This window comes from Theropithecus gelada, chromosome 9 (genome assembly GCF_003255815.1).
Source record: "Theropithecus gelada isolate Dixy chromosome 9, Tgel_1.0, whole genome shotgun sequence".
Classification (NCBI taxonomy): domain Eukaryota; kingdom Metazoa; phylum Chordata; class Mammalia; order Primates; family Cercopithecidae; genus Theropithecus; species Theropithecus gelada.
Window position 1 is genome coordinate 129449678 of NC_037677.1, and position 26828 is coordinate 129476505.

The 26828-nt window shown below is 54.5% G+C and overlaps 1 protein-coding gene across 1 annotated transcript in view; it reads right to left on the reverse strand.

The window, feature by feature from the left end:
- Positions 1-17490, reverse strand: part of CFAP46 (cilia and flagella associated protein 46) — a 119610-nt gene extending 102120 nt beyond the window's left edge. Inside the window, 13 exon segments of the mRNA XM_025395562.1 lie at positions 18-138; positions 391-619; positions 2234-2424; positions 4103-4201; positions 7142-7241; positions 9672-9782; positions 11451-11545; positions 12036-12159; positions 13205-13369; positions 15606-15670; positions 16189-16320; positions 16579-16703; positions 17091-17490. Of these exon segments, the coding sequence (XP_025251347.1) occupies positions 18-138; positions 391-619; positions 2234-2424; positions 4103-4201; positions 7142-7241; positions 9672-9782; positions 11451-11545; positions 12036-12159; positions 13205-13369; positions 15606-15670; positions 16189-16320; positions 16579-16703; positions 17091-17139 (1606 nt within the window). The 5' untranslated portion in view covers positions 17140-17490.
- Between the last annotated feature and the right edge of the window lie 9338 nt (positions 17491-26828).

Consider the following 26828-nt stretch of genomic DNA (forward strand, 5'->3'; position numbering starts at 1 on the left):
CCCAGTGCGGTGCTCACCTTTGGCCTCATTCTCACTGTCCAGCACGATCTGAAACGTGTCGGGGGCTAAGGCCAGGCCTGCGTTCACCAGGAGGGCCCGCTTCTTCCTGACGCTGTCCTTTGGGGTAGCTTTTTTTGCCTGTGAAAAGCAGAGACTGATGAGGAAGGGGCCGCTGGACTTTCCACAGCACCTTCTCCAACTTCTGGAGCCTCCTGGCTGTGGCAGGGCCTGTGTGGTCCTCATGCTCATAGACACAGTGACAGCTCGGCCCCAGGCCTCCTCGCCTCAGGCGGCCCTGGGCAGCTCCCGCCCTGCTGTGCCTTCAAAGCCCAGCCCCGGCCCCATGCTGGGGTTACAGCACCCGGCCTCCCTCACCTCCCCGGGCAGCACCTGCTCGATGGCCATGATGGCCTTGTCCTCTGCACGCTCGGGGGCCTGGTATAGTGTGGTGCACAGGCGCAGCCGGGTGGAGGCCATCTGGAGCCTGTCCTGGTAGAGGCCCAGGCTGTCCAGGCGCGCGGCTTTCCGGAGGTGCTCCATGGCAGGCTCCAGCCGGTCCTCGTCCTCCTCGATCTGCGCCATCTCCATGTGCACTTGGCAGCGGAGCAGCGTCATGAGGCTGTGGGGGTGGCGCGGCATCAGGGGCCCTGGCGGGGCTGAGGCTGTGTCGGGCTGGGGTCACACCCTCCAGGGGAGGCCTGGAGTGGCCCCAGCATGTAGGGGAGGCTTGGTGCCCAGTGCCCCTGGCTTCCCGTCATCCTTTCAGTGATGCCCCTGCCTGGCCCTGGGGACTCACAAATGGGGACAAGGAGAGAAGACCATGCAGACCCCGGAGGCCTCAGCAACTCACAACAACTGCCCCGGAAGGAAACCTGGGCGCTAGTGCAAGACTGCCCGGCTCTCTGCTGGGCACAACTTCCTGAAGCGTGGGGCGCAGTTCCCACAGGCCACGGTGGCAGAGGTCAGGGTGCAGGGCTGCGAGGGAGGCTAGGGTCTGGAGAGGAAGGGCTGCACAGAGCAGCCCAACCAGCCCGTGTGGAGGTGCCCTGGACCCCCTGGCCTCAAGTAGCTGTGTGGGGGTGCCCCAGACCCCCTGGGCTCGAGCAGCCTGTGGGGGTGCCTGGAACCCCTGGCCTCGAGCAGGCTGCGTGTGCACAGGAGTGCACGTGTGCCAGGCCTGAGAAGTGGTTCTGGGGCAGCTGAGCCGGGGTCCCGGTTCATTCTTAGCTGTGGGAAGTTGAAGGATGGCCCAGGGGGGTGTGAGGGGTGTGGTCACCATGTTTCAGGGTGTGTATCTGTGTGAACTGAGCCGGAGTGATGCTGGCCTGACACAGACTGTGCTAAGGGGTGCATGTTCTTAGCCCTAGAGAAATCCCCCATTCCTCCAAAAGGTATAGTCGAGAAACCAAGAAGCCAACAGAGGAAATGAAATAGAATTCTAGAAAAATTCAGGGAGCCCCAGGGAAGGTGGGAGGGAGCTGTGGCAGTGCAGGGAGGTAGCAGACAGGGAGCTGGGGCTGAGCTGGCGGTCTCAGAGTCAAAACCATACTGACAGCAATGAAGAGGCTGAGCCCTCCCAACAAGAAACAGGTCCTGAGACCAGGGCTGTGGTTCTCCAGCCACCCTGGGTCCAGGCTCTGCAACATCTTGTGGCTGCCCTTGCCCCCAGTACCTGTCTCCTGCCCACCACGGCCCACCCAGATGCCTGCTGCCTGCCCGCCATGGCCCACCCTGACGCCTGCCGCCTGCCCGCCATGGCCCACCCTGACGCCTGCCGCCTGCCCGCCATGGCCCACCCTGCCGCCTGCCGCCTGCTACCACGCTGGCCCCAGCATTCCTGTCACCCCGAGGACACACCGTGCTCTTCCGGGACGCTGGGCCCTCTGAGCACTCCTGTCTCACCCAAGATGACCCAAGTCCCATGGGGCCACAACCAGCCCCCCACTCTCAGCTTCTGTGGCCATGACAGTCCCCTTCAATGGAGGCTTGAGGGGCACAGATGCCCGTGAGGCACAGCTGAGCCTGCTTCTTCCTCTGGCCCCACCAGTGCTCCACACAGAGGACCCGGCATGTCTGGCCCTGAGCAGAGACAGAGGGTGGCCCTTACTGAGTACGGGGGGAGTCTGCTGCTTGTGGCACTGGCATGGCAAGGGGGCTTGGGCCACCTTCTCCTCCTCTGTCTCCTCATGCACCACCCGCTCTGTGGAGGACACGGCGCAGGTGCGCGCCCCACCTGTCCACCTTCTCCAGCACGTCCGCGACGCCGGCCAGGGGCTTCCGCAGGTGGTGCCGCAGGTTGTGCTGCAGCAGGGGCAGGCAAGTGTTCCACTGCGTGGTGCACACCACGTGGATGACCCGGGGGTCGCCCAGGCGGACGGCTCGCTGCAGCGCGACGTTTAGTCTCTGTATGATATCCAGCTGGGCCTGCGGAGAAGACGTGGGCGATTCTATGGAGGTTGCTGGCTTGAGCTGCAGGGCTGGGGCGGGACATGTGCAGGGCACGCTGAGAACTCAGGCCCTAAATTCATCACCCTGCGTGGTGCCATGCTCAAATCTGTCCGTGAAAATGGCCAGAGTGACTCTAGGAGGAAGTGGATGTCTCACAAGATAGTACACGCAGGAGGCTTGGCAGTACGCACATATCGTGGCTGCGCCCGCCTCCCGTGTGTGGACTCAGTGGCGGCTGCTCCCTTCCTGATCCCATCTCTTTCCAGGGGCCTGTGCCCACGATGCTTCCCACCCCCAGAATGTCTCCTCCGGTCTGTGCTACACGGGCCCTTTCCAGGACAAAGGCTTAGGCCAGGATTTCAGTGGAGCCAGTCTCCCCACACTCCCACCTCCCACAAGCCCTTCTGGGCCGCCCACTGCCCTGGGCTTACTTGGCCATGTCCCCACAGCCTGTGGCTTCCACAGGGGCCTCGCCCTCATGCTGCCCCTGGGCTGGGTGGAGCCTGCACCTCACAACCCCATCCTGCCACTTGGCTGCTGGGTCTGAAAGCCTCGTACGCTGGTGCCAGCCCCACTGAGATCCTCAGCAGGTGAGGCGGGGGAAGCAGCCGTACACCCCACAGTGCCACAGCCACAAGCAGCCTCTGTTCACTTTCATGACAAAGTGCAGCAGCCAAAGTGTCTGGAAATCATTCCTTAAACGAACTCTCATTAAGCGCCTACCACATGCCTGGCACCAGTGCACAGCAACAGTCAAAAACCTCCCACGAGATGCTCAGCCCCGCGGAGGCAGACCCAGGAGCAAGTCCACAGAGGTGTCGGCGCCTGCCGGGCCGTGATACATGCGCCAGGCGGTGCGGGCTGAGGGTGGGTGCCTTAGGAGTGGGGGCGGGGAAGGCCTCCCAGCTGCCCTGCTCATCCCCCGCCCCGGCACCTCCGGCACTGACCCACATGCCCCTGGCTCCTCTGTGCCCAGCGGGGCCTTGTACTGCCTGGCTGACAGGACTCGAGGGCTCCCGGGCCGACCCGCCACACTTGCCGTGGCACCATGTCAGGGCTGCGTACCTCCATTCTGTCAGGTTTTTGTTCATCTTTTAACCGGGAAATTCTTACTGAGGAAGAGTCTAAAATGATTTCTAAATCCTTTCGTGGCAGTGGCTGCTATTCCGGAGCCTGCCGTCTTAGACAGCAGGACGGAGGTGGGTCAGGCTCACGTGCCTATAATTGGCAGCTGACCCCAGGGCCGGCGGTGACTTCTGCCCCTCGTCATTAGGACGCCTTCCCGGACTCAAGTGAGGCTGGCAGAAAGCCCTCGTGGAGACGCATGGCCGTCCCCCTGTCCTCCCGGGCAGGCATCACCACATGGCGGGGAGGGGGCAGCTCTGCAGGGGCTGCAGGAGGAGGGTCAGAGGGAGTCACATCCCAGCCCCCACCTGTACGACCCCAACCCACCAAGGAGGCCTGTGGGCCCCTGTGCGTGGCCCACAGGCCCTGTGCGTGGGAGAGGAAGTGTGGCACCCGCTGTCACGGGAGCCAGGGCGAGTCCAGCAGTGGGGTCCAGGCCGTGTCCCCGGCACCCTCAAGCCTGGGACACACTCAACTCGCACCGAGTTCCCGGAATCTGCAAAATAATGCCAGGTGTACGACTCCTGACCTCAACAGCCGCTCGGATGTACATTTTCATCTGATTTTCAAGTCTTAAAGCTTCTGATTCACACTCCAGACATTCCATTTCAATCAGCTTCCCAGGATCCTGCAGATATACACAGTTTTTGAAAAGATGGAGATCTGTAAGGGAAGCAGCTGTGCACATTCATGAACTTCAGAGGCATTTAAAATATGACTGGGTAGAGGTTTAACAAATACAAGTCATACGATGACACACAGACACCTACGACGCAGAGGTTTAAGTGAGGAAGCCGTGTTTTCAGCTACACCAACTCCTCGCCTGCCTGCAGGCCCTACCACCTGAGAGCGGCAGGGGAGGGTCCTGACTTTGCCCTTTTCAGGGGCCTTGTCCCGGCCCCCAACACCTGGTACCCAGGCCTCAGCCAGGCGGCTTGGGGGCCCGGGGCTGCGCCGAAGTCTGGGAAGCGATGTGTTGTGCGTCACGCTGGGAAGAAGGGCACTCTACCTCCCCTTTCTCCGGGGCTTGCTGAGCTCGGGGAAGACGTCCCCAGGCCTCGGTGGCCTTACAAAAGCTAGGAGCAACATGTCGCTGTCATCCAAAGACCACACCCCTAAACCCACCCTGGCTCGAGGGGTGACACTCCTAAACCCTAAACCCGCCCTGGCTCGAGGGGTGCAGGTCTTCTGGACACAGGAGACTCAAGCTCCTAGTCTGTGAGCGCAGGTGCTGATGGTGCAGCATCTTCACAAACAACAGACACAGATGTCCCAAGAAGCAGGTCCTCAGCAGCAGACTCCTCCGCCCCGGGGAGCGGGTCCTTGGCAGCAGACGTCCGCAAGGATGGGAAGTACCTGCAGCACCTCAGGATGGCTGCACCGCAGTCCTCCACATCTGGGCCTTGGTGCCGGCCAGGATGGAGAGCCCAGGAGGCCGCCGCCCCAGGCTGTGTGCCCCCGCCTGTCCAGCAGCCGCAAGCCTCCATGCCACTGAGGAAGCTATGCCAGGCTTCACAGGGGTCAGAAAAAGAGCTCCATGCTTCCCACATGGACATGGATCTTAAAACTCTTTATGGGGTCCCACAGGTGCGGGCGTCTGCCTGGTTAAATCATTTCCACCATTCACTCAGGCAATCGTGAAATGTATGACGGTGGATAGTCTTTAAAAATGCACCAAGGCTTCAAAATTAAAAACCATTTATATCCTTAACATTAGTGAGCTTTTAATTCAAACTAAATCTCATGAGATCCTGAATGTCTACTAGGAGGCTGGCAGGGATAACGAGCCTCCCAGCAGAATGTTCACCTAGAGAAGGTCGCTTTCGACCAGCAGTGAGACAGGAGGTAACAGGAGGGCTGGGGCCTGAGGGATGGGCAGAGGCCAGCCGGGCAAAGGGCCAGGAGAGCGTCTTCACGCCAGGGCAGAGGGACATGCTCTGCAGGGGCCACGGGCGGTGGCGGCAGAGTTGGGCTACAGGAGCCTCCCTAACGGCAACCCCACGGCAGCAGGGGCCTGCCCGGGAGCCTCAACCTGGGATACACAAAACATTGCTTTGAGTTCCACAGCAGCCCTCGGAGATGAGTCCTGTTACTGCTGCCATTTTGCAGCGACAAACCCTGAGGCGCAGGGAGCTGAAGGAAGGGCTGCTGGGGAGGAGGAAGTGGGGCCGGACCCAGGCGTTCCACAGTCATTCTGAACTGGGGACACCACACCATTGAAACCGAGAAGATGGAAATGGGGCTCACAGAAGCCAGTAAAGGGCATCAAACACAGGAGCGCCTCCCACACTGCCCTCATCCTCCGTACTGCACGGGCTGCCGTTTCCAGCCTTGACCACGCTTCCCGCCTGTCTCTCAAGGCCACGTGACCTGCATCTCCTGTTCTGAAACCATTTCCAGATCAGCACAGCCCTCAGTGTGACTGGCCGGCTCCCCCCGTGCTGAGCCACGGCCGTGTCTCCTGCACCACTGACGGCTCGGTTTACGATTACTCGTGGGTAACCTGGGGCAAAGCACAGAGCAGGTGCTCAAGGAAGACACCATGAGGGGAGCCCCAGCACGCGGCTGTGCACCCGAGGGTCCCCCTTCACTCTCCGTGTGTAAAGCGACAGTTTGCTCAAAACCACCCAATAAACTGATCCCATTGTCCCTGCTCTGTGGCAGGGCCTGTGGCAGTTCCCGAAAGCATCAGCAAGCCTGACGTCTTCAGTCTTACACACCTTTGGTTGTGTGAAGCTTTTTCTGGAGGGCGGTTCTCTAACGTGTATTCTTAAAATATTAAAAGTGAGCATTCCCTAGTCATTTCATGTAAATACACTCATCTTAGGGAAAAATCCTAAATGCAGACAAATGTTTTAGGCACAAAATGTTCACTGCAGCCCTTTATGTAATTAGCAAAAAATGATACAGTAGCCCCCCCTTCTCTGAGAGGATATGTTTCAAGACCCCCCAACCCAGTGGAGGCCTGAAACGTGGAGCAGTCCCAAACCCGATGTGCACTGTGAATTTTCTAGACAGAAATCCCTATGATAAACTTCAATTTCTAAATTAGGCACAGTACGATATTTATAACAATAACTAATAATAAAATACAACCATAACACTATGCTGTAATAAAAGTGATGTGGCTGTGGCCTCTCCCTCAAAAAACCTTAACACTTTCATACTGTAGGTGCCTGCAGGTAGCAAACTGCAGAAAGTGAACTGTGGGTAATGAGGCATGGCCGGTGTGACTTACACGTCCAATAATGAGACTGCTGGAGAATGTTCCGGATCATTAGCATCATGACATTTTACACCATCTGTAAAGTGGACTCTAGAAACAACTGTGGTGCTGTGGACCCGCGGCCACAATAAAGGTAAAGAGAAATGGGCAGGTGTAAAATTGCAAACACCATCTAACCGCAGTTGTGCAAAACACAGGTAGGAAAGACGGCAACGTGCCAACCACTGACCGAAGCCCTGGGGGCCACGGCCTTGTGAACTGCTTTTCCCTTCTTTGCCTTTTGTCCAAATGCACGGTGAGCAGCCTCCCAATCCCAGGCAACAGTGTCATAAAGCCACTTACTTTGCTTTCCATCTTCTTGAGGTCTGAGAGGCAGTCAGAGGAGATCTCCATGCATTTCAAGGTCAAGGAAAAACGTGCCAGTTCAAAAAGCAAAAGCATTCTGCAAACAAACAAACCAGCCAGCACCGGCTCAATATGGGGGGGCAGCAAATATGGCTGCATGGGAGAATTCAGGTTCCCCATTCAAGCAGAGGCAGGAAAGAAAGGTAGGATAAGAAATAAAGTTAAATTAAATAGTGGAACAGAAGCCCTGCAGGGAGGTCCCAGCAGGGCTTTAGGCTACAGTATCAGAGCCCAGGAGTGTCCCGGGGCCAGCACAGTTGTGGAGGCCGCCCAGGGCCAGGTCCCTACTGGACGCCCTGCTCCTCACTCTCCAGACCTTCAGGTCATGTGCAGAACCCAGGGGAAGCACAGGGAGGATGACATGCACACTCAAAGCCATGGTCTTGCACAGCAGCTCAGACCCACATCTGCAGCTCAGCGAGGCCAGAGGCCATGCAGGGAAGAGGCAGGTTCCTCACCACACAGAGCCTGAACCTTCCCCTCCCCACACAGAACCTGGGCCTTTCCCACATTCCCCACACAGAGCCTGAATCTCCCCACACTCCCCACACAGAGCCTGAATCTCCCCACATTCCCCACACAGAGCCTGGGCCTTTCCCACATTCCTCACATAGAGCCTGGGCCTTTCCCACATTCCTCACACAGAGCCTGGGCCTTTCCCACATTCCCCACACAGAGCCTGGGCCTTTCCCACATTCCCCACACAGAGCCTGGGCCTTTCCCACATTCCTCACACAGAGCCTCGGCCTCCCTGCAGTCCCCATAAAGAGCCTGGGCCTTTCTGCTCGCAACACAGGGCCTGGGCCTTCCCCATATTCCCGACACAGCGCCTGGGCCTCCCTCCTCTCCATATAGAGCCTGGGCCTCTCCACACTCCCCACACACAGCCTGGGCCTTTCTGCTCCCAGTACAGGGCCTGGGCCTTCCCCACATTCCCACACAGAGCCTGGGCCTTCCTCCTCCCCACACACAGCCTGGGCCTTCCCCACATTCCCACACAGAGCCTGGGCCTTCTCCACAGTCCCCACACAGAACCTGAGCCTTCTTCCTCCGCACACAGATCCTGGGGTTTCGTCCTCCCTACACAGAGCCTGGGCCTTCCTACCATGCGACAAGCCCGTAGGGGCACCACCAACCGCACCTGCAGTCACCAATCAGGGTCTGCGTAGAAATCCATAGGCTGAGGCTAAACTTTGTATCCACCTGTAAAGACCCACAGTGCTCCAGACAACTTCAAGAAAGAACAGAGAGTGCACTCAGCTCTCCCCTCTAAGGCTTCCTGTTGAGCTGCAGGGATCAGGATCATGCTCCTGGGGTGGAGATTAGGCCAGGGTTTCCCTCCGGGATGCCTCTCTTCCAGGAGGAGCCTGTCCACTGGTGTCCCTGCAGCCGCCCACAGTGTCTCCAGACATTGCCAAATGTCCCGGGGAGCAGGTCTACATGTCTTCTGCCGTCTCCCGGGGAGTGATCACAGTCTTCCCGGGAATACATTGGCGGCCGCAGGCAGTGACCCAACTCGGCCCTCAGTGTGGTGTGACCATCCTCCCTGTATCCCTGGGTAGCTGTGGGCAGGAGGCTGCTTTGGGGTGGGGTGCAGATGCTTCCCTCAGACACGTGAGGTCACGGACCAGCACCTGGGTTCCCATCCCATAGGCACAGCGAGGTCATGGACCTGTGCCCGGGTTCCTGTCTCGCAGAGATGGTGAGGTCATGGACCTGTGCCCGGGTTCCCGTCCTGCAGGCATGGCGAGTTCATGGACCTGTGTTGTTTCAAGCTGCTATGTTTGTGGGTACTTGTTATGCGGCTGCAGATAACTAATACACCTTCTCTGTTAGTGTCCCGTGTGGCCACCAGAAAACCGAACAGACAATTTCAGCTCCTGTATCAATAAGCTTTACTTGTTTCCCATTCTCTTAAAAACATACAGGGCTATCAAGGAGGTGCAAAGTCGCTCCGGGGGGCAGCGGACCAACCCCTCGACCCACCCGCACCCACGAAGGCAAAACCGGCCAGTGCTTTCCATGTGCTTCCGAAAATCTCAGGCTCAGCTTCCTGCTTCCAGGATACCAGCCCAGGACTTATCCCAAACTCTCCAGTGCCTGGAGGATTCGAGAAAGCACAGAAGCCAAACAAACCAGCCTGAAAAAGGCTCCAGAGAAACCTGTTCTCCCACCCACAAAACGCCATGCAACCACCAGAACAGTGAGAGGTGCTGCGGTGACCGAACCATCCATATGCCTACAAACTAAATTCATGTTAAAAAGTAGGGTGTGAAAGTGTTTGCAAAACAGTACAAATCTCAGGCCACAAAAGACCAGAGAGGAACTTACTAAAACCTCCACAATGGCTGGCTTTTGCAAAGGTGGTTCTAGTTGCTTGTTTTATACCTTTTCACATTTTTCAGAGCCCGCTAAATTTTGTACAATGATTATGAAGAAGTGATATTGCAAAAAGACAAACACTTACTTTTCTTCTCTGATGGAAGGAAAGCGCTGGTGGTTGTAACGACTTAAGTGTCTATAGGCCTTTCTCAGAATGACACTGACGTCGCCTGGTAAATCATTTTGCTCTGCTTTTCTAGAAATAATTCAGAGAGTAATTCACCACAAGATCTTGTCAGATTTATTCAAATTCTCCTAAGAGAAACTCTGTGTGTATGAAACTGTGTTTCCCACTGAAGAGGAGACTGAAAATAACCCCTCCTGCTTTCTTTCCTCAAATTCCTGAGATGACTTTTCACCCCTTCCGGTCCTCCTTCCCTCCATGATGCCTGGCCTTCCCACAAGGCTGGAATAGAAACACTCAGACAAGACATGCCCAGACCCTTTGCCAGAGCCAGCATCCCACACAGGAGCCAAAGACGGGAAATGTGGGGCACTCTCTCTGCTCAACGGTGATAGGACCTGGACGAGCATTGCTCTCTCACAGGGATGCTGGCCATAGGACACAATCTCAGATCTCATCACCGACCTCAGCACCCAAACACACTGTGATCTCCTCACTCCCCTCGGCATCCAAACACACCGTGATCTCCTCACTCCCCTCAGCACCCAAACAGACTGGCGATCTCCTCACAGCCCTCAGCATCCAAACACACCGCGATCTCCTCACTCCCCTCATCATCCAAACACACCGCGATCTCCTCACTCCCCTCAGCACCCAAACACACCGCGATCTCCTCACTCCCCTCATCATCCAAACACACCGCGTCTCCTCACTCCCCTCATCATCCAAACACACCGCGATCTCCTCACTCCCCTCATCATCCAAACACACCACGATCTCCTCACTCCCCTCAGCATCCAAACACACCGCGATCTCCTCACTCCCCTCATCATCCAAACACACCGCGATCTCCTCACTCCCCTCATCATCCAAACACACCACGATCTCCTGACTCCTCTCAGCACCCAAACAGACTGGCGATCTCCTCACTCCCCTCAGCACCCAAACACACCGTGATCTCCTCACTCCCCTCATCATCCAAACACACCGCGATCTCCTCACTCCCCTCATCATCCAAACACACCGCAATCTCCTCACTCCCCTCAGCATCCAAACAGACTGGTGATCTCCTCACTCCCCTCATCATCCAAACACACCGCGATCTCCTCACTCCCCTCATCATCCAAACACACCACGATCTCCTCACTCCCCTCAGCATCCAAACACACCGCGATCTCCTCACAGCACTCATCATCCAAACACACTGTGATCTCCTCACTCCCCTCATCATCCAAACACACTGTGATCTCCTCACTCCCCTCATCATCCAAACACACCGCGATCTCCTCACTCCCCTCAGCACCCAAACACACTGCGATCTCCTCACTCCCCTCATCATCCAAACACACTGTGATCTCCTCACTCCCCTCGGCACCCAAACACACCACGATCTCCTCACTCCCCTCATCATCCAAATACATCGTGATCTCCTCACTCCCCTCGGCGTCCAAACACACCGTGATCTCCTCCTACAAGCTCTTTCTGCACTTGGCTTAAAGCCGCCCTCTCCCTTCCGTGGCCTCACTGGCCTCTCCTCCGTGCTGGGAGGGAGGCAGGGCCACGGATTGGGGGTGGCCTTCGGATCCCCACACCCTGGGGAGTCCCAGGCTCCCACTCTCCAGCTCCACTCACTGCAACTCCAGACTCACAGGCCCCTGGACACAGCACCTCCCCCTATGGAGGGGACAGAGCACTCCCAAGCCCAGCACTTGTGAAACTCTCCCTCCCAAAATGACTTACGCTTTTAGCATATTAATATAGAAAGTGACTGACAGGCTAATGGAATTTTTCTTTTCTTCCTTTAACTGAAGTTTATCCATTAATTCATGACGAACCTGTCATAAAATGGAAGAGATTATTAATCTGGATTCAAACAATTAGATAGAGGTTCAGATTTTGTGTCTAGATTTTACTTTCTCATTAATTAAATTTTGTATCTAGTTTTTCAGATACAACTTAAGCTGATTCCCCATATGTCAAAATGAATCACTGATGAATGCTTTTGGTACATATTCTTGTAGTAATTACTTGTATCTTTGTGAATTTTCTATTAACTTCAAAAAATTCAAAGCTATTACAAAGGAAAAATTCAAAGAGCGATGATAAAGGCAAAAGACCCTGTTTTGCTTTCAAAATGTCACAGTTCTATACATTGGAATGAACTGCTATTTCTTTTTAATATGTTTATATATTTTTGTTCATGTATCTATACATATATATTTTTATATCTCTCAGCAAACTTATGTAATTTCTATGCAGTTTTCTCAACAATGACTTTTAAGAAAAAGTACTTCTTACGTCTCTGTTTCTAATACACTGATTTACCATAACGGAGAACATCTGCCGGTATTTCTGCGGCACGTGAGACTTGATGAACGGAGCTGCAGTGGAGCAGAACCTGGCAGCCTCCTCCTTTCTTCCGGCTTGCAGGTAACACTCCAGAAGTTCCCTAGATAACGGACACACGCCACCGGTCAACCTGGCTGAACTGTTTCCCTAGATAACGGACACACGCCACCGGTCAACCTGGCTGAACTGTTTCCCTAGATAACGGACACACGCCACCGGTCAACCTGGCTGAACTGTTTCCCTAGATAACAGACACACGCCACTGGTCAACCCGGCTGAAACTGTTTTCTCCTCTCTGATAACCAGGTTATTAAACCATTATACATTTTGTGTTTCACAAACTTTAAAAGCTACCCCGCGGTCAGCTTCTTCAGCCAGAACCAGGCCGTGCGGCTCACCGGGAACGGCCAGCAGGCGCCAGACAGCTCGTTACCGCTAGCACCGGGGCATTTTGAAATGAAAGATCTGTACTGATATTCTTCAAAGGTTCCCCAAAAGGCCATATGGCAGGTAACCCACACCTGCAGGCTCTGGGTTCGGGGTTGAGGAGGACCACTCTGGAGCTGGCACAGCTGGGATCCTCACTGGGGACATCCACCCGTCCCTGGCCTGCACAGAGAGCTCCACAGACACTTGGGCCCATTTCCTTCCGCCGCCCAGCACAGTGACCGAGGCATTGGTGACAGTCTGCAGTGACCCCTCAGGGCTAAGGCCAGGCAAGGCCGGCCTGCCCCGTGCTGCCCCAGCTTCCTCGCAGGGCCGCCTGGGCTCCGGACATGCTGACTCCGCTTAGTTTTATGCTGTTAAAATACCTACTGCATTAATACTTTAAGAACTAAGATTTTAAAATCGGGAGGCAGGCTGGGTGGCACAGGGTCATATCTGCTTTGCCGTGAGTCTAAACACAGTATCTTGTTCTGTTGTCATAACCTCATAACCAGGGCACGGCAAACGTCATCTACAGATTTTGGAAACAACCTTCGGACAAGACGCACAGAAACTTGTGACTGTGGGAGAAAACGGACACGGAGTGTGCCCCAGTGATGTGGAACTCCCATCTGCCCTGCCAGGAGAAGGGGTGGTGGCCTCAGAGTCGGAGGGCAGCCCACTGGGAGGCCACAGAGGGCACGGCAAGCTCAACTCACAGCATCAGCTCGGCGTGCCACTCCTTGTCTTCCTCCTCGGTCTGACTCAGCACGTTTACAATTTGGGAAAGGCTGGGGATCAGATGGTGGCGATATCCAGGCTCGAGGAACGGCCTCACCATCTGCCAGTAGAGGACTGATGCATTGTACACCAAAAAGTAATACCTACGGCACAAGCAGAGGACGTGGAGAACGCGGTCAAAGCCTAGCCAGCCCAAGCTGCAAAACCAAGGGGCCACTGTGCCTCCGGAGCCCCTCCCAGGAGGGGCCTCAGGTCCTCTCTCAGCAGACAGCAGCAGCCCCATCTGAGAAGCTTTGGCCCGGCCTGCAGGAGCACCAGGATGCAGAGCCCTTCCCTGGGACAGCCTTGGGCGGCCCTGCGTCCAACGTGCCATGGCTCTAGTGCAGGCCCAGCTGTGATGACCCGGCCACAGGCTCCCGAGTCCAGACCAGGGCCTCCTTTCTCAATCATTCCACAAACTGATCGGCCCCCTTCCCTTGAAAACACACCACTGACCAAGGCCTCCTCTGGCTCTCAAGGGATAGACAAGAATGGGCAAGGACAGAGGAAATCAAGGAAGGCTTCCTGGAGGAGGTTACATGCCTGCCGTGACCTGAAAGATGTCAGGAGGCAGCCAAGACAGTAGTAGAGGAAAAGAAGGTCAGGCAGATGGAAGAGAAGGAGGAGCCTTTGGGAAACAAAGTTCCTGTCTGCCAGCATACAGTGTGAAGTGGAGGAGGGTGGACTGGAAGACTAAACAGAGACCCCTCTCAGGGGTCTGGGCCTCTCCCTGGGCAGCAGGGAGCCATTGCAGGGACTGAAGTAAGGGAATCCGGGCCCATCTGCCTTTCTCACTCTAGGGCCACTCCACAGCAGGGCAGGCCAGCTCTGCCCTGTAGGGCCTCCGTGCCTGGTGGTCCTGGGCTGGCCACCAGGTATACCAGCACTGCTCAATGCCCAGGTGGGAGGAGGACGCCAGGGTGGCTGTGGCAAGCCCACTCCTCTGAGTTTACTCAGAGCCACCATGTGACCCTGGGACAGGACTCATCTTGTTTCCAGGTTTTCAGGAGAGGAGCGGAGGTGCAGGGTGTCCTGACCAGACGGTCACGCCTGCCTGAGTCAGAGGGGTCGCCATGGGACTCCAGCGGCCTGCTGCTTCTCCCTGGATGCCGCACCTCGAAAGGAACCCATCTCCTCCCTGTAAGTGGCTCTCCGCAAATCCCCACTGTGGCCTCCACATGCCCGTGGTCGGGCTCAGAGTCTCCTGTCCCACTGCCACTGCCCTGGACAAGCCAGTGCTGCCCTCTCTCTCCACACAACCTGGCCCTTTCCCAAAGATGATCCTGACCTCTGGCAAGGCTCTGTCACCCCATGGTCCATCCACGGTGCCCCTGAGGGTCCTGGAGCAGAGCAGCCTCCTTCCCGTGGTACGCACCACTCCCGCGTCACACCTCCCTCGGAAACACCCCTTGTCTTTAGAATCTGTGGCTTGAGATAGGGCCTCCCCGTCCCCGTCCCCATGCAGGGAAGATCTCTTGGGCTGGGCCCTACATCCCCACCACTTGCAACAGAGTGTGACCAGAGAGGGCCACCAGCAGACAAGCAGGCCGATGTGGGTAGAAGGGACCAGGGAACCCACAGCTTCTATTTAAATCTCCTCCAAACATTGTATCCTATTCAAATATGTGATATATATTCAAACAAATATGCTTGAAACTGCCAAGCTTGCACAAAACTGATTTGCATAGGATATGAATCAGTTTTCTGCAAGCTTAACAGTTTCAAGCATGATATTTGTTTTTGTGCAGAAAGCACTGATTTTGTAGAAAGTTATGCTGGAGTCGCCTCCGCAGGGACAGCGGCCTTGGCCAAGCCGTCCGCTAGAGGGCAGCAAAGGCACGCTGGGCCGAAGAAGGAACCCTGGGGAAGGAGCTGGGCGCCCTGGGGGTACACCCAGGAAGGCCCTGGAGAAAACAGATTTTTTTTTTTTTTTTTTCTTGAGACGGAGTCTCGCTCTGTCATCCAGGCTGGAGTGCAGTGGCGTGATCTGGGCTCACTGCAACCTCCGCCTCCCGAGTTCAAGTGATTCTCCTGCCTCAGCCTCCCCAGTAGCTGGGATTACAGGCTTGTGGCACCACGCCCGGCAGAAAACAGCCTCTTCACAGCCACCTAAAATCACAAAAACCGCCGAGTGCTGAAGAGGCTGTGACTCGGAATTCTGCATGAATGTGGCCTAGTCCACACGCTAACGAGATGAGGCAGTGATCACACGTGCATGAAAATCACAAACCACAAACGAGGGGAAAACCCACAGTTCAAATAAATACACCCACTTGGCAAGTTCTGGCTCTGAAGTCTTTCACCCGGTCAATGAGAAAAGACCACTTCAATTTCGCCTACCTCGGTTCTCCTTTGGCAAAGTTTATGGCCTTCATGTACTGAGTCACGCAATTTTCAAATTCCTCCTAAGGCAACATAAAGAAGCACAATTAGACTGAAACACTGAACCCTGCTCATTGCCCTGTCTGCAGATGCCACGGCTCCTTCATGGTTGGCCTGGTACCCCCTGTGTATCCAAAGGTGACGGTGTGGCAGACAGCCTGAGTGTCGTGGCGATGTCGTGGACCTGCACCCGGGTTCCTGTCCCACAGACACAGCGAGGCATCAGAAACCGCAGTTGCCTATGCTCCAGCACACCCACCCCACCCCAGCTCCCCTCTGCCCACTCAGGGCAGCTGCAGGTGCAGATGCCACAGAGACCACGCTGCGACGAGGCAAAGGTCCAGGGGTCCTGCATGTCAGATACCACTACTTGAGCAAAAAGCATGAACGGGAAATGGCGCAAGTTTCGTGTCACTCTGGAAATTAATTCCTTCACTCTACTACCCTAAGAACGATTTAAAGCCTGGTCTAGGCTGGCACTGTTCTGGAGGTGGGGTGAAAATTGAACTGTTGGGGAGAAGGGGCACAGGACACCTCTCACCAGGTTTTCTGCCGACTTTGGGGCACACATCTGGGCCCTGCACAGGTGCGCTCGGCCCAGAAACTGGGTGATGGGCGCCTTCACCTTGAAGTACATTTGGATGCAGTCCTCGCTCACCTCTGGCTGCCCCATCTGCAAGAGAACACCACCATGAAAGACCACAGACCTGGAGGCGGTGGCCTCCCTGCCCAGAAACACATGGGGCCGCTTTCAGAACAGGCCCCAAGCACCGGTGCAGCCTGTTTGCAGCCCCCACCCTCCATCCTGGCCCCTTGACTGCCCGGCCAGGAGCTGCCTCTCCCCAGCCCCACTCTGCATCCACTAGACGCCCAGAGGCCCCCCCTCTCCCTGTCAAAGCTGCCCTGACGGAGGATCCCGGGAACTAGTTACCTTGAGGGCCTGCTCTGCACACAGAACAAACAGGTCTGGGCTGAAGCTCTCTGAGGGGTCAAACTCCGATTTCCCTAGGTTGGCCGATTTGATCAACTCGTAGGCCTTCTTCAAGGACGCAGCATCTGTCCCAAACAGGCGGTTGAGGAAGGTTTGGTCACTGGGCTGGGAGAAGTGAGCCGGAGAACGCGATCCCGAAGGCCCCAGGCAGCCGCCTCAGGCCCCGGCCACAGCAGCAGTCGCCGCCTGGGAGCAGCGGTGTGGGCACCTTCCTGTATGTTTGCCCTGGTCAGACAATCGGGAGGTGGGAGGCTCCGGCTGTGGCCCTCGAGGGGTCACCCATCTGGCAGGCTGGGATGAGAGGGTCCGCGGCCTCCCCGGGGCGGGGGTCGTGGCGGGTCTGGGGTCACCCCGGGGCGGGGGTCGTGGTGGGTCCGGGGTCACCCCGAGGCGGGGGTCGTGGCGGGTCCGGGGCCTCCCCGGGGCGGGGGTCGTGGCGGGTCTGGGGTCACCTTGCTGGCTCTCGGCGCGGGCCAGCTCCTGCGTGATGACCAGGTCCATGACGCCGGCGCCCGGCTCGTCCGCCCTTTCTGGGGTCCGCGGTGCGTCCCGCCGCCAGGGTCGGTTGGGTTCTCCCGCCGCGAGGACCCGGCGACGGTTGCCTGGAGACCGAAAGGGACGCGGACGGGCGGGCTACGGGGCGGTGGCGGGGCCACACTTCGGCGAAGGCGAACAACGCCGCGCGCCCGCCCGCCCCGCCGCCAGCTCCGCGGAGCCCGGACACCGGGGCGGCGACCCCCGGCGAGTGGCGGGAAGAAGAAAGGGAGGGAAGGCGGCGGGGGAGGGCGGCGTTGGGGGGCGCCGGGGGGTCCGCGCCGGCCTCCTCTCCCCGCTCAGGGCTCCTGTGTGCCCGGGTTGTGGTCCTGGCACCGGGCGCACCCTCCCCCTTCCCCGGGAACTTCTGACTGCGTCCTTCGCGCCTGCGCTCCTCCGCTCGTTCGTTCTCTTCCTTTTTTTCTTTCCTTCTTCTCTTCTCTTCTCTTCTTCTCTTCTCTTTTCTCTCTCTCTCTCTCTCTCTCTCTCCCTCCCTCCCTCATTCCGTCATTACTTTAACAGGCGGTGACTTGCCCCTGCCACGGTCCTGGAAGTGCAGCGGGCACAGAAAGTCGCGCAGAGGAAATGCGGGCTGCGGGCGTGGAGGGGCCGCCCCGGGGGCGAGCTGAGACCTGGCAGCGGAGCGGGGCGGGACGAGCAGACGCAGAGCCCGGCCCCCAGGGAGCGGGGAGCGGCGCGGCCACCTGCCCGGCGGGGCTCCCCACCTCCCTCTCAGCCGGGGACTGAATTGGAGACTGGACGGGGCGCGCAGCCCGAGCGCAGGGAAGCCCGAGCCACTGAAGGACTTGGGTCGACCTGGGGCAGGGAGGGCCCAGGACTCACCCTGGGGTGGGCGCGCTCCGGGATCTCTAGGGGAGGCCCACCTGGGGCAGGCCCACCTGGGAGAGGACCCCCGGGGAGAGGCCCACCTGGGAGAGTGGAATTCCACCCGGGAGAGGGCCACCATACCTACATGGGATCAAATAAGCTGCCTTGACATAGTTTTGAAACCTGAACATCATGTTTCTCAGGCTCCTGGAACCTCACCCCGTCTTGAAGTTGGCATCCTCAGATCCCTGCTAGATGACCATATTCCTTCCCAAAGATAGTTCTCAAATGGGCCTTTGTTGGTAAAGACACTCCACACATGGGTACAGCCTTTGTTGGTAAAGACACTCCACACATGGGTACAGCCTCGATAAAATATTTCACCCCGCAGAGAAAGTATCTCCAAACATAATGTAGTAAGAGATTTCCCAAATCCAAGGGCATTAAATATTAAAACTCAGTTTTCTAGTTACACATTAGCCTTAAATATCAAGAATGTAACACAAAATTATCACAGAACGCAGGAAAAGGAGATGAGAAAGGTCGCAGATGGGCAGCTAGGTGGGTCAGGGCACAGGGCAGGGTCCGAAAGGGTCCCCAGCACAGGAGCATCTGTCCCCGTGGAGTGGGGGGCACCACCCTCCTGGCACGTGGATGTGTGCAGCAACCCGGCACTGCTACGGACCAGTAGTCCAGGCATTCTTATGGAGGCTCCATCAGATCATGGTGGATGATGCCTGGAGGAGGGTGGGTGCAGGGTTGAGAGCTGCAGGTGCTAATCCTGGCTGGTCTCTCTGGTGACCGGCCCCCCTCCAGGAGCCACCAAGCCTCACCTCATTTGAACAAAAGAATCTGCTGCCATCACCCAGGAAATTCCGAGGGTTTTTGGAGCCCTGTGCTGGGTCTTGGGAGCAGAGACTGGATCTGTTCATTTCACATTTTGTCGCCCCATCTTGCCAGGTAGAGACGGTGTCTGTGTCTGGGTTCCCAGGCTGGACCCCAGATGCCTGCTGTATATGTGCCCGCTGGCGTTGCCATCACGGGGCACTCTCTCAGGCGGCTTAAACAGCAGGACAGGAGGCGGGAAGGCCAAGATGAAGGTGCGGCCGGAGCTGGTTCTTCGGAAGGCACCCCGCGTGGCCGTATGTGGTTGTCGTCTGTTTCTTGGTGTCCAAATGTGCCCATCTTATATGGACACCAGCCATGGGGTGTAGGGCCCACCCTGAGACCTCCCGTTAAACAGATCACCTCCGTGAAGACCCTGTCTCTAAATAAGGTCACATCCTGAGGTTGTGAGACTAGGACTCCAGCATGAGAGTTTCAGGGGGACACAGTTCAACCCACGACACTTGCTTAACCAGAAGGTGGTGAGAATTCTGAACATTTGTAATTTCACCAGGTGAAAGCCAGGAAGATGGTTGAATTGTTGTTTAAAACATCTCGGAATATATACGTGAGCAGAACAGAAGTTAAAGACAGAGTTTCTTCCAGCACAAGCGAGGCCAGTAAGCAAACCCCACTGGTGTGTATGCACTTAAAAGAGAACTTAGTTGAAATCGGCCTGGAATCCCAGCTCCCGGGGACAGGCAAGCAGAAGCCGGGGGCAGGAGGGACGTGGTGATGTGCGGGGTCCCGGATCTCCCCGCCGCTTCTCAGAAGAGCAAGGTGCCACCCTCCCCTAGGGGAGCTAGAGAAGGGGGTGGGTGGAGTTGGGGAGGCATGGAGGGTCCCTGGTAGCGGGGTGCTGGCAAGCAGGCTCTCTAGTGAAGTGCGAAAATGAAGCCCCTGGTCGGGGGCGTTTGCACATCCTCCCACCACTGCTGTTTAAACTGCCCAAGGGGCAGCACCGGCTCACAAAGCTGCACATCTCACAATGGCCAGGTGGAGCCCAGCCCCGGCTTGGTGACCCCTCCAGAAAGGTGGGGTCCTGGGGACCCCAAAGTCAGCTGGAAGCTGACCTGCACCGCTGTCCCAGGGGCCTGTCCTGTTCTCACTCAGCCTGGCTGGTGTCTGGCACAGCAGTGCTTTGCGGCATCGGTTTCACTTTGGGGCCAGTCAGTGCCGGCACGGCTACTTTGCCCACGGCTTGAGAATCCGAATGTGGAGTCTGGGAAAGGGGGCTGGGCTGGGATCCCCACGTGTGAGGGCCGACTGAGCCTGGCCCCGCAGGATAATGTTGCCCAGGGAACCAGGAGGAGCTGAACCCAATACACCTCTGTGTTGGGCCACGCAGTGGTGAAGGCCACGGGGTGGCCATCCAGCTACGGTTGGTGGGACCCCAGAGCCCACTAGGGGAGGGCGTGGTGAGTGCATGTGTGTGACTGTGAGAATATCAGCAGGAGGGGGAGTGGGTGTGAACGTGTGGCTGGGCTGTGTGTGCCACGTGTACACAAGAGTGCGTGTGTATAGTGTGTGACATGTAAGCATGATTGTGTGTGTGACCCTGTGTGTGTGAGTGTGCATGTGTGTGCACGTGTGGCCCTCCCCTGTGGAGGCACAGGGGAACGGATCTCTAATCCACAGACATCACTGACGACCTGTGCAGGGCCAGGCTCTGGGGATCAGCAGAGAACAAAAGGGATAGAAAGCTCTGCCCCTGGGGGACAAAGACCACACTGTGGGGTCCCACGGCTGGGGGGGCGGGGCCTGATGTGTTCAGGGAAAGCAGCTTCACCCCCCAGGAAAGCAGGAGGATCAGAAGAGGGTCTCCTCACCCCTACAGGCACCTTTCCCGATGGGACAGCCCCGAACGTGGAGCGTGCCAGCAGCCCGGCAGCCAAGTTCCGGCAGTTTCCAGGACAATGCCAGAGGGTGGTGTGCACACACCCCTGAAAGACGGAAAGGAGAATATCCACCGTCATCCCCAACAGCCCAGCACTCAGCACCCCAGGCTGTCATCCCCAACAGCCCTGCACCCAGCACTCAGGATCCCAGCACCCCAGCATCTCAGCATCCCAGCATCCCAGCCTCCATGTATCCCAGCACGCCAGCATCCCACCACCCCCGGCACCCCCAGCATCCCAAGATCCCAGGAACCCAGCATTGCTGCATCCCAGCACCTAACCTGGGGTCCCACATTTTTATCTGATGAATCTGCAGCTCTTAATTAATACTTCTACCTGCCTTCCCTCTGCCCTCTGCAGACACTGTGCACAGGTGATGTGTACGTGTATATTCTTTTTTGGTTCACAGAAATGGCAGTTGCATCATACCCTGTTTAGCATCATGGTTTCCAGCTAGCTAACCATCCATTCACTCGAAGATATTTTTGAGTCTTCCTGTGTCATTAGGGCAGAGCCTCGTTCTGAACTCTGGGTCCAGCAGGCCCCACTGCGGAGGTTGCTGCAGCTCACGGTGTGCTTGGACAGTGGCAGCACTCTCTTCTCTGAGGCCTCGCTCTTCAACCTTTTGTAAGACCGTATTTGCATGTTTATTTTGATGTAAATGCTGAAACATCTGGTCTAGTTTAAAAAATAAACACAAAACACAGCCAAAAGCATACTGTTGGCATTTTCTCCAGTACAGGTTGATTTAAAGAGAACCGGTATAAGACGGTGTGTCTTCTGATCCAGCCATGATGGGCTTTCTCACTCGCTTGCCTTCCGTGTGCGTCTGTTTGCTAACACTAAGAATATGCGCCTCGATATTGATATGGAAAGTGATTCTGTGATTCTTTTCAAACAAAGAATGTGGAAGCTTGATCTTTCCTTCTGTGCTCCTGGACTGGTTCATAGCATTGTAATGACATGTTCCTTAAGGTTTGCGAGAACTTGTAAGGTGGACTTTTCTTTCTCATTTGGAGCAAGTGTGTGTATGTATGCATGTGTGTGGGGGTATGTTTATTTGTGTATGCACATGCTGCATATATGTGTAAAGCACGTGTGTCTATATGAATGTGTGAGCAGGTATATGTGTGCATATGTATATGTGTGTTGTCTTCATGTGAATGTTTATGTGTGCATGTGTAAGTGTGTGTAAGTACATGTAGGCATGTGCGTTGTGTGGCCATGTGTGTACGTGTATTGTGTGTGCGTGTGTCTATGTGTGTACACATGGATGTGTAAGCATATGTATGCATGAGTGTTCATGTGGATGTATATGTGTAGAGGGAGATATGTGTATATGTGTGAGCATATGTACTCATATGTAAGCATGTTCATGTGTGCATTTGTGTGGATATGGATGTATATGTGTATACGTGCACTGTATGTGTATCTATGTGCATGTGTGTAGGTGCATGTGTGCATGTATATGTGTACAAGTGTGTGTGTTCATGTAACCACACATATGTATATGTGTTTATTTGGGTGTGCATGTGTACATATGTGTAAGCACATGCATGTGTGTGTACATGTGCAGGTGTGTGAAGGGATCCAGCTCACACTTTGTGGTGTAAGGATCATTTTGAGCTGATGGCGTTTGGGGATCTACAGTGCAGGAGGGTGACTGGTGTGGCTCCTTCCTCCGACGTGAGTGTGGGTGGGTGACTGGCGTGGCTCTCTAACAGCAGTGTCTACTTCTCCTGTGGTAATTGTCTCCTCCAAAATCAATTTGATAATATTTTCCTTAAAAAGCATTCATTTCATCCAGATTTCAATATGCATAGTGTTGAACAAAGTAGTCTTGTCATAGTTGTTTTTCATTCACTCTGCATCTGGGCTATTTTCTGATGCTTATTTCTGATTTTACATTTTTTTTTTTTTGGTTAGGTTTGTTGATAGTTTCTGTATTTTATTGTTTTCTTTTTTTAAAAGAACCAGCTTTGGTGCCTATTAACTGATCCTATCATTTCCTGCTTTTCAAACCATTAATTTCTTCTTTACTCCTTAGAAAGTTGTTGATGAAAATAATCAAACTCTGTAAAATATTTAAAGAGATTTATTCCGATCCAAATATGAGTGGCCAATGGCCCTGTGACATAGCCTTCGGGAGTTCCTGAGAACACGTGTCTGTGGTGGTCAGGCCATGCTTGGTTGCTTGGTTTTATATCTTTAAGGGAGACGTGAGACATCAGTCAACACATGTAAGACGTACATTGTCTCCGTCTGGAAAGCGGGGACAACTGGAAGTGGGGGGCTTCCAGGTCATAGGTAGATTCAAGGATTTTCTGATTGGCAATTGGTTGAGTCAAGTTATTGTCTAAAGACTTAGAAAGAAATGTCCAGGTTAAGATATAGAGGTTGTGGAGACCAAGGTTTCATCACAGAGGTGAAGCTTCCAGGTAACAGGCTTCAGAGAGAACAGATCATAAATGTTTCTTATCACAGTTAAAGAGTCTGTTCTCTCAGGAATTCCAACAGGGAGGAGGGATAATGAGACACGTCAAGCTCCCCCTTCCCATCATGGCCTGAACTACGTTTTCAGGTTAACTTTGGAATGCCCTTGACTGAGAGGCAGGGTCCATTCAGATGGTCAGGGCTTAGAATTTTATTTGTGGTTTACAAAGTCCTTCTGTCTGCCTCACTTAGCTGTGTTTTGCAGTTCTTGAATTGGATGTTTAATTTACCTATTTTCATGTTTTCTTGTTCACTGATAAGCATGTGAGACTATGAATTTCTATCTGAGCACTCTTGGCTGTGCCTAATAATTTCTGACATGTCTTGTAAAAGCTCAATTCTCAAACTGTTAAAACTCTTTTTTATACAAATATCTGGTCTCTGTGGCCAAGTTCTCTTTAACTCATGAATGAGGTAACGGATAGAAAGACAGCATGACTTCACAGAGTATTTGAGGAATTGAAATTAAATGGGAGAGAGATTGTTGATGAGGAAGGCCAAACTCTAAAATATTTAAAGAAGTTTCTTCTGAGCCAAATATGAGTGGCCATGGACCAGGGTACAGTTTCAAGAGTTCCTGAAAATGTGTTCCCAAGGTGATTGGGTTACAGTTTGGTTTTACATATTTTAGGGAGACAGAAGTTACAGGCAAATCAATACATCTAAGTTGTACATTGGTTCAGCCTGGAAAGGTGAGACATCTTGAAGCCAGGCAGCACGGGGGCTTTCAGGGCTTAGGTGGATTCAAAGATTTTATGATTAGCAATTGGTTGAAAATGTTAAGGTTTGCTTCAGTTGAAGTCAGCAGAAAGAAATGCTTAAGATCAGAGGTTGTGGAAGTCAAGGTCGTTCTTGTTTCGTACATGAAGTAGCTTAAGAGAGAATAGATGATAAACGTCTCTTTCTGGACCTTAAAAGGTGCCGGAAATCTCTTACGTAAATCTCTCCTGGATCAGGAAAGGACCTAGTAAGGGAAGACCACTCTCTATAGACACAATTTTCCCCTACAAGAGCGCACTTTGTCCAGCCATTTCAAAACATGTCAAAGACACGTATTTGGGAGTAAAATATTGTGATTTTCTTTAGGGTCTGCTATCTGCTGTCACACGATGCTATGCCAGAGTCAGGTTGGCATTTGGTATCTAATTGCCACAGAAAGTCTGTCAGTCTTACGATCTCTACTTTAGTGTAAATGCTGGTCAGCTGTGCCTAAACTCCAACAGGGAGGGGGAGCCCAGCCTCCCTTCCCATTAATAATCCAGTTTCTCAGGTTTCCTGGGGTCCCCTTGGCCCAGAGGAAGTCCATTCAGTCAACTGGGGGGCTTAGAATTTTATTTTGGGGTTATGAGATCATTAGATAAGTTAGGTCTAAACCTGGTTCATGTCCTACAAAAAGTGTAACCTCTAGGGTTATCTTCTCTACTAAGCTAAAAAAATGTCCCCATTATCATCTTTCTGTAAGATGCCCTCCAGCTTCATGGGGCCGCAGTACGGCAGCCCTGAGGGCCATGATTGGGAAGGCAGCGAGGCGGCATTTTCCGAGGGAGGGGCGAGTGCTCTGCTGTGATATTAAAATCACTCCACCACTAATTTTTGTCAATTTCAAACTTCGGAGATATTTTCCTGAACAGTGGATTTTCTTCTTCATTGTTTTCTAGATATTCGGTAAAGAGAACTTTATTTTCTTTTGGCTTAATAGTTATGTTAGAGAGTTAAAAATGTTCAGATGGTGAGGTTTTCCGTTTCATGGTATTGACTACAGCCGGCAGCGGTACTGCGCTGTGACTGGTGAATGTCGCCTGGCTGCGTGTATGCTTTGGAATTCGTGGTTTGCTCTGGGCCTAGATATGTCGTCCATTTTTGTGACTGTTCCATGGACACTTGAAAGGCGTTCGATGACTGTGTTACTGACGACACTCTTCGGACCTCTGAAGTGTCTGTCTGGCTCTCCCCGCACTCTTCAGGCCTCTGAAGTGTCTGTCTGGCTCTCCCTGCACTCCCTCTGGCTCCGTCGCTCTCAGCAGATGCCAAGTCATTCGGAGCACAGGGTTTGCTGGGGCTTCTCTGTGGCTCATAGCCTTCGCTACCACCAAGTGCCCACCTGTCTCGTTCTGCGCTTGTTTCCCTGAAGCCAGCCTTGGCGATGAAGATCCCAAACCTGCCTTTTCCCTGCTGCTTCACTGCTTCCTTTATTTTAGAATAATTTACATGCAGCAAAGTGAACACGTGGTAAGCGCTGTGTTTCCGTGAGTTTTGGAAGCGTGTGCACGTGGTCACCCACACCCCTCAGGATGGAGACCCCCCGGTCACCACACAGAGGCCCTTGTGCCCCTTGCAGTCGGCCCCACCCTGCCCTGGGGCACCTCTGCTCTGACCTCAGCCACCGCAGACCAGAGTTGCCTGTTGTAGAACCTCCTGTAACCCAGAGCACAGGGGTTTCCTGGAGCATGTGCTCAACATGGCAGGTGCAATTCTGCCCGAGTCGTGGAATTCCGATGGGACGAACGCAGCTCCTCTGGTCTCAGCGGCCATGACCCTGGAGCATGAGGACTCCAAACCCCACTCTTCTCCACTCTTGGAAGGAAACACTGTGTGCAGCCCGGTGTGCAGACCTTTCCAGGAACGCCCCTTCCCGGGGCTGGCACCCCCTGAGAGTGGCAGCAAGGTTTGGCTTCAGTCAAAAGAAAAAGTCTCTAAGTGTGGAAGTTAGATGCCACTCAGAGGGGGCTGGATATTTTATTTGGAATGGAAGCTTTTGCCAATGTCCTGAAATCCCACAAATAGGGATCACTCGCTGTGTTCTTTCTCCTTGCTCCCAGCTGAGGTGTGCAGAGAGAGAGGGCGGCCTGCAGGAAGGGGTGCAAGTGCAGGTTCAGCAGGGTGCAGCAGGGCAGGCCTGCCCTCTGAAATGCAGGCCCTCGAGAACCAGAAAATCCCGGAGTCCCATGGAGGAAGGATGCATCCTCTTGACATGGCTGCAGATGCCCTGCTGGGGAAGTGAGACCCGCAGACCTCTCTTCAGCCCCAGTCTCACCCAGAGCCCTCCCAGTTTATCCACAGTCACTGGGCCATCCGCAAGTCCATCCTGCCCATCTTAATTTTCCTTAAAAGCTGCATTGCCTCCTAACTTTCAAATCATTAGCACAGAGTTATGCCAAGCATTATCTGAGGATCTGAGGATCAAGCACTTTAATGCTCTCTGTCTGTGGTCAGTCTCACATTCCCAGTCCTAATTTTGTGCATTGACATTTTCTTTGATTTGATTTTCTTGCTGTAATTATCAGGTGGTTTAGCAGTTTCATTGCGGTCATTCTTTTTCTTTTTTCTTTTTAAAGAGTTCTCAGAAAATAGTGAACCAGAAGGCATGGTAGCTTCCACTCCAAACCCCAGACTCCTGGGGACACTGGTCAGAGCAGGAGCTGGCCGTGTGGGGAGTGGAGGAGGTGGGCTGTATGCGAGAACTCATTTCTTCTTCCTTCCCCTTGTCTCTCTGGCTGGTCAATGCTAACACTGTTGACGAAAAGAGTCAAACTCTGTAAAATATTTGAGGAT